We start from the raw sequence: 8,109 nt of genomic DNA, 5'->3' as shown, positions 1-8,109 counted from the left end.
GAAAAGGAAAAAGGGAACAGGCTGGTTTCCTTCAGGTGACCCCATCTGTACTTGTCCCATTATCCTGTAGCAGAGTACCGATCTGTCTCTCGCTTTTTACCCCTCCCCCGCTCCCAGTTTAAAACCTTCCATTTCCAGCCACTGCAATGGCTTGGGTGTCCAGAAAGTGAGTGAGGGGCGCCTGCCAGTGGAGGCACCCCTAAGCTGGTGACAAGAGCTAACAAGCCGGGCATGCTCAGTGGACTGGGACAGGTGAAGGAGGCAGCTGAAGGTTGGGGGGAGGGGCGCATGCGATGGGGGAGGGCGAGGAGAGAGAGGTTGGAGGAGGAAACTTCGGGAGGACGTGTGGCTGTCTCTAGGGTTCCACTGTGGAACACGCTCTAGGAGCCCGACAAGCTTAGTGTCCGCCGCTCATGAATATGCACGAGCCACCTCCCTGTGACGTCACGAGCCGTCCCAGGGTGAGCGCCAGAGCAGCTTCGGGTCCATGCCAGTGAGCGCTATTGCCAGCAATCAGAGCAGTGTCCGCCGAAGCTAGGGGTGGTGAAGGAGCAGCAGCACCGGCGGAAACGGCAGCAGCTTCAGCGGGGTCCGGAGCGCAGCCAGCCCGGGGAGGCCGGCCGCTGGCTCTGCGGCGAACAGCTCCTTCTCCTGTACCAGGAACAGGGCTTGCTAGGAGCCCGAGTGGGCTGCAGCCGGGTAGGTGCGCTCGGTCGCTCCAGCCTCAGAGATGCTGCTGGGGATGCTCTGGTGGGTGCCAGTCCTGCTCGCGCTGGGCGTGGGGAGCAACAGCAGTGGCAGTGGCAGCAGCCGCCGTCGCCGCCTCCTCGCGGCTAAAGGTGGGTGCCGAGGACGGCGGGGAAGTTTCCTTCTCGAGACAGTGGGGCGATGTGAGGGGCGGGTGGGGTGGGGTGGGAGGCAGTCTGCAAAAAAGCGTGGTCTCCTGAGTCCAAGCTAAGGCAAGCCAAATGATCAAGGGCAGCCGTGTTGGAGGCGAGAGCAATAGCTTCGTTTGCCCTCTTTCTTCCCTGCTGCCCCCCCTTTTCCCCTTCCGCCCTTGGTTGTACGCACATGTGCCCCACTCGCTGGGGCACGTTCCACATCATCTTCGGCCTTTCCGGATCGTCCCTCCAGCTAAAGTAACCTACCCTTACAGCTCTCGAGCTAGGGGAGTCCTTAGAGACTCGGCGGGCGTCCGACTCTGACCTATTTGGATGTGGGGTGGGAATTCAGGGAGGACTGGGCTCTAAGGGGAGATGGAGTGAAGCAGAAAAGCCGGTGAGACCAACTCAACTTTGATGCTCCGACACTTCCCTCCGCTCGGGGGAGGGAGCAATCTGGTTTGGTCCCAATACTGGAGTCTCGAGGATGCGGAGGTGGGGGGAGTTACAGGGAGATCAAAAGTAACTGTAGTCTAGCAGGGGGTGGATTGCTGTGGAGGGTCTTTCTAAAGGGAAGGTGAGACAGGTGTCCGCTTCTTTTCTTCTGATGATCCACTTAATATGCAATAGAGATGCCAAAATAATACCACAGCTCCAAAGGAGACGAAAGTCAAAAGTTTGAGGCATTGGTGTCTGAGTGTCTGTGGAAGGTGCGATTCTCCTGAACAAATGCCTGACCTCGCCGAGCTTTTAAAAGTAGCCAAGTAGTCCGATCCAAGGAGCTACATGTCAAATAGGAATCCCTGCAATCTCCATCCCATTACCCCTCACCCTAAATCTCCTCCCCGAGAAATAGATTTGAGTAGCCCAACTGTCCCTGTACATCCACTCCACCCTTTATTAAGCTTGTAGCCACTGGCCACCAATGTACGGAGTGGGCTTGTAGTACGCTCCTCCGCAAGAAAAGACTCTAATAGCTGCCTCTAGGCGAGGCCTCGGAGCTCCGGAAGAAGCGGGTGAGGAGTTGGCAGGTTTGAAATAGTCGAGTTAAGCGCTTGCCACCCTGTGGCAGGGGTTGAGTAGGTGGGCGAGGGCTCTAGAGGTCTGGGATGTTTGGACTGAGAGTCGCAGCGGAGTGGAAAGGAGAGCGAGCTGCTCTAATGCAGCGTGGGTATAACCTGTTGCTTCTCCAGGCTATTGACAAGGTAGACTCAGTATTAGGTTGGGGGCTCAGGAAAAAACAGGCACGGAAAAATCCCGGAAAGAAGCCTGCTTTCAGAAAGGATTTGAGGTGTTCCGCGGATCACGAAATCTTACTTTGCTATTTAAAAAGATAAAGGAGAGAGGGGTGACAAGGGCATAATGGAGCACATCAAAAAACAAGGCATAATATCAAAGAAAACCCGTATGAAGGTTGTCTGAAGTAGAGCTAAATGGGGTACAGGAGAAGTGAAAACCTCCGCCAATAATTAGTCTTCAGGGAGGTTGTACAAGAGTTGAAGAGTTAACGGCTCTGGCTCTCTCTCTCTCTCTCTCTCTCTCTCTCTCTCTCTCTCTCTCTCTCTCTCTCTCTCTCCTTGTCTTTTCTTGTTTTAACAGACTGGGAAAAGTGCGATTAATTTCATTTATTCATTGTTATATAAGTCATATGTACATAGTTTAAAAACATCTTCAGGAAGAAAAAAACTTCTGGTTTATTTCAAAGATTCCTTTGAGTGCTTAAGGTAGTTCTTCCCTTTTTTTAAGATGGGATTTATAGTGCTTATAAAAAAATGTATCCCTATTATCGTTGCATAATGCATTACCAACCTGAAGAGAAATAGTTCTTTTCAGAATGCCAGATTTGGTGCCCTTGAAAGACAAAAAGTAAATGCACCCGCTCCCTCACCCCCTACAACACACTTGTTGGAACAGGTGAGTCAATATTTTCTGATCCTTTTCTGATCACTTTGTTAAATTCTAAATAATAAATTCACAAGTAGAAACTTACAACCTAACCAGTGCTTACCATGTTTGTTGTGAAAGTAAGTCTTCAAATGGCCCAGCAAAATTAGGCTCATCCAGTAACTTTGGAAAAGGATTTTGTGTTCAGTACTGGGTTTTGTTTTGTTTTGTTTGCAATTATGATGCTTAGTCCCAGTAATCTGAGCAGTTAAAAAAAAAAAAAACCAAGATAACAAAAGTTGTACTTCTTCAGGAATAGTTATATTAACTGACAAGGGAATCTTTATTTTGTATGTGTTTTGTAGTTTTAAAACACAGACTTATTTTTCTTGGACGACATAAAGAATTCTCTTAGTGAGTGGTTCAGAACAGGTGACTCTTGAATTCTGTTATTTTTACATTCAGTTTCTTTTCCACTCAACCACTGGGTGGCTGCAAAGAGCATTTTTTTTTTTTTTTTTGCTGCAATAATTTTTTAGACAAATGTGTAATGGTTGATAAAAACAGAGACATTTATTATGACATTTTAGTTGGCGTTTACAGGACTGTGTTTCCTTATTCCACTTTACATGCATTTTTGGATTTCCAGATCTCAACAATAGTTTTGAATAATATTTAAGATAATAAAGAAACATTTTTCACTTATAATGCATCCTGCCTCTGATTTGCTCATCTTTTTACTTTTGCATGATTAGCATCACTATTATTCCTGTCAATAAAAAAGGAAAAGATTGAAAATGGTGTTCCAGGAAGAGTGGGGGGGGGGCGGGAATTGCTTTCTTCCATCACACAATGCCATACTGTATTCATCTGTAGGAACAGATTTGGAGCCTAGAGTCAAACTGGCTTACAAAGAGTTGAAAGCCTCTTTTGGACTGCAGTCTGGAAGCTCCCTTCTCCCTGATTTGAAACCCTTGTAAGATGTCACGTCTGCTTGCACAGTTTATGCTGCTTTTGAGTTCTTTGCATCTTGCTGTAGGGAGTAGAGCAGATAATCCCTGACAAATGTTTTGAGTTTCACAACACCACAATTCTCTCAATGCCTTGCTACTCCAGATTTTTAAAAATAATATAGTAGCAAAGTAGTTTCTGTACCTCCAGCCCACTCCTCATGGTATATTGACCATACAATAATACTTATATGTTCATAATAGAGCACTTGTAGCAACTGTATTATGTACTATGCTTATTTTGTGGGCAAAAATAATGGAACAGTGCTGGGTCCAAATGATTCCAGCACAAAGAAAAGATGTGTTTTGCCCAAGAGGTAGGGGATGGAGGAATTAAAAGAAGGCAGTTAACCTTTTTATAGGAATTAGTTATCATATATCCTAAATTTGGAGAGGTCTCAATAGTGTGCATTGAAAATTCTTTTATAGTCTAATCATTTGACTCCTAACACCTTAAACATAAAGGTCATTCAGGACAATATTTACGCTATCAATCAGCGAGTCTTTGAAAGATTACTATGAGTCCAACCCAGTATTGGGTGCTTTAGATCATTCAAAGAAATATTACACAATGTGTGAATAGCTTATAATCAGCCAAGGAGACAACACTTAAACATTTGCAACAATTAAAGTGCAATTTAATTAACTGCTAAGCTATGTGCTAGGGACTCCAAGCTAAGAGCAAAAAGAAAGGATTGTGGTGAGGAAGAACTGGGAAAGGCTTCATGAAGTAGATGGGACTTGAACTGGACCTTGGAGAACGGGTCAGATTTGAAGAGGCAGAAAAGAGGAGGAAGACCTGGGAGAAGATATCTAGGAATCATTAGAGGGAAACAAGAAGCCCTGGGCATAGTGTTCCTTGATTCTCAGGCAGCTATAATTCAGACAGAATACTGGAAAGGTTCCTTTTCTAATATAGTCAGCTGAGCATCATCTTGTGTTTTAAATTGTAAGCGTAAGTGCCAGGGGCTATGGGAAGCACTGATGACTGTAAGTCTGAACTGTCTCTGTTGGAGCCAGACCTTATTATTTAACTGCATTGCTACCTCCTTTAGTGATGATACTGCCCAAAGCAATGTGGGAATCCAGCATTGTTTAAAAGGGAAGGCAACAAGGTAAGTCTGCATCACTTTTATCTGAGCAAATCAAAACTTTTGTTGCCAGAAACAGCCGATGTTTTTTTTCTCTCTCTCTCTCCCTTAGAAGCTGAAAGGATTTCTGTAAGTATTCAAAGAGTTAGAGCCTTATGAACCTGCTGAAGGGATGAAAATGACTTGGAATTCTTTTGGAGAATTATCCGAAGTCAGCGTGTTTTCTTTTAAAACATGTGCCTTTTAGGGTTGAGACAGTGAGATTTCAACAAATACTCAAAAGGAAAAGACACCCCCCAAAAGACTAGACTAGTGCTTTTTTTTTCTGAAAGAATATCAGAATAAGCATCTCTGATGGGTAGTTTGAGGCCTTGTTCCTAGTTCTAGGAGTGGCACAGCAGCAACAAATAAAAGACTGGCTCTGGAGTCAGAGAGATCTGAGTTCAAATTTTACCTATGACAGTTTCTATAGCTTAGTGACCTTGGATAAGTTGTTTGCCTCTCTGAACCTTTGGCACTTCACTAGGAGGCTTGCATAGAAAAATGGAAAAAGTGCTGGATCCCAAGTCAGAGGCCTTGGGTTCAATTCTTGCTTGTCTCATTGCCTGTGTGCTCTAGGCAAAAGTCATTTAGCCTCTGGATCCCTTTGTCTTCTTATCTATGAAATGAAGGGGGTTGGACCAGATGGCCTGTAAAGTCCCTTCCAGCTTAGCTATATGATTCTATGATCCTAATCATTTCACCAAAAAAAAAAAAAAAACCCAAACAAAACAAAAAGCTCTCTTTCCTATCCCTTCCCCTGACCAACCTCAGTCTAGAAATTAGAAAGTCATTCTTTTCTGTTGAGACATTGAAGCCTCTGTTAAGTTGTAAATTCATTTGGGAATGATCATCCTTTAACACTTTAACACAACTTATTTATGGTAACACAAGATTTGGAGATTTTAACAGAGGGGAAAAGTAAGGAAAACACTGTGTGTGCTAGCCAGGGAAAGACAGCTCAGCTGAAAGGGGCAGAAGGTAAAGTATAGGGAACAAGGAGTTAGAATGAGAACACTGGAAGCATGAAGGACAGACACAAAAATAAAGAGTTGCTGAAATCAAGCTCTGCCTACTTCAAAAACTTTACTAAGTCCCACGGAAAAATTCCTTGTAGAATTCTGGGGTACAATAAGATTTCAGGAAAAATCACTCAACTAGTATATGTTAAATGCCTACTAAGTTCCAGGCACAAGAGGAAATATTTGTGGGTTGAGAGGTCAGGCAGAAAAGGGTTACTGGAGAAGGTGAGACTCAATTTGGACCTTGAAGGATAAGGTGAATAGGAACAGGTATAGAGGACTAGGATATTCCAGGTAGAGCAGAATAAAGGGCAGAGTATATAGGAGTTCTCGTTCAGTTATTTTAAACGGTGTCTGACTCTTCATGACTCCAGTTGAGGTTCTCTTGGCAGAGACACTGGAGTGGTTTGCCATTTCCTTCTCTGGTTCATTTTAGAGATGAGTAAACTAAGGTAAACAGGGTTAAGAGACTTGGCCAGGGTCACACAGTTACTAAGTGTGTTAGATCAGATTTAAATTCAGGAAGATGAGTCCTTCTGATTCTGGTCCACTCAATGCGCTATCTACTGTACCACCCAGCTGTCCCAGAAAACCAGGAGGGTAGTGAAATGGAGTTAGAGAATCTGGATTAGAGTCCCAGCTTTGTCATTTAAATACTATGTGACAGTGAACAAGTCAGTCTTTAGAATTCAATTTCATCATCCGCAGAAAGAGGGGATTGAAGAACATGACCTTTAAAGTTTCTTTGTGTTTAAATCTAGGATCCTATAAATCTACTTCTATAATACAAATTAAGATAAAAATAGGTAAGCAGGCTTCTCTCTGACATTGCTAACATGTAGAAAGCTTGTCCATTGTGCCATACTTGTACATTGATGATCACAGCAGCTCACATTTCTTTAACACTTTCAGCTTTACAAAGTGATTTCCCTGTAATAACCCTATAAGGGAAGTAGTTTTACTATTTTCATTTGATTAATTGGGTAAGTGAGACTCTGACAGGCAAAATGACTTGCTACCCAGGCACAAAGCTAGTAAAAGGTAGAGCCTGGCTGAGAACCCATGTCCTTTCACTCCAAGTCCAATTTTCCTTATAACATGATGTGTCATTTATATGTTCTTACGCTAAGACCTTGAGGACATTGGACTATAACCATCATACTTGTATAGTCATTTGTTGTTTTTGTTTTTTTTTTAAATCTCAGATTTAGAGGGATGCTCCCACTCTCCTTCAGATGTCACCTGAGCTACCTTCTCAGTATTGGTTTCACTGCTAATATACAGATGCCATGGAGGCATCCTTTATTATGGTGATATTTACATATTTGAATGTAAATCTTAAATGTAAACCTGACATTTTAATAGAAAATTATTGAGCCCGTGGCTTTTCTTGGATCACTTCTCTGTTCTGCTTCATGTGAAGAACTTGTCATACCCAGAACCTCCCTCTCCTAATTAATCAAATGGGGATAGTGATTTTTGTACTACCTGTCTTTTTGAGTTGTGAGGAAACAGCCTAATCCAGTTAAGAATCAAAGCTGACTTTCATTATATATTACAAGTTAATGATCTCTCTATCTTTTAGGCAACTTGGTGTAGTAGGAAAAGCACTGAATTTAGAATGAGGACATAGATCTGAATTGTGACCCTGCCCCTTACTACTTTTTGACAGTTCAAGTCACTTAATCCCTCTGAATCTTAGTTTCCCTATCCGTAAAATAAAGGACTAGATGATCTCTAAGAATTTTAAATCATTTGAAAATTGTGAAACAGGTTTACCTAGTCAAAGTAGACTAGGCAGTTGCCTACATAGTATGATTTGAGTGGCGCTACGAGTTTTTGTAAAATATCCCCTTTTTAGGATATGTGTTCTTCAGATGATTAATGTTTGATGCCGCAAACACCATAGTATTATTTCTGGAGAAGGATTGCTGAAATGGAGCAAAAAAAAATGATTTTCCCACGTTCTTAATTTTATTAAAGGCCAGTAGAGTTAATAGTAAGTTTCATCCATTAGAAAACAAGAATTTTTTAAGATTGTCAATTGGTTTACCTTCTATATTACCCCCTTTGCCATGTGGACCACTCATACCCAAAACTCAGTGGGGAGCTGTGGTAGAACCAAGGACAAGACAGAGCTGCTTATCATGCTTCCCTGCCCCAAGATCCCCAGAAAACAATG

The 8,109-nt window shown here is 43.0% G+C and overlaps 1 protein-coding gene across 1 annotated transcript in view; it reads left to right on the top strand.

Annotated features, from left to right (window-relative positions):
* Window positions 1-379: 379 nt before the first annotated feature.
* The window catches only part of CLSTN2 (calsyntenin 2), a 962,254-nt gene continuing 954,524 nt past the window's right edge, over window positions 380-8,109 (top strand). Inside the window, exon 1 of the mRNA XM_072613511.1 lies at window positions 380-839. Coding sequence (XP_072469612.1) covers window positions 731-839 — 109 coding nt within the window. The 5' untranslated portion in view covers window positions 380-730. The remainder of the gene's footprint in view (window positions 840-8,109) is intronic.

Source organism: Notamacropus eugenii, chromosome 5 (assembly GCF_028372415.1).
Source record: "Notamacropus eugenii isolate mMacEug1 chromosome 5, mMacEug1.pri_v2, whole genome shotgun sequence".
In the NCBI taxonomy this organism is placed as follows: domain Eukaryota; kingdom Metazoa; phylum Chordata; class Mammalia; order Diprotodontia; family Macropodidae; genus Notamacropus; species Notamacropus eugenii.
Note: the sequence above shows the minus strand (reverse complement) of the source record. Positions and strands in the feature narration are given on the sequence as shown.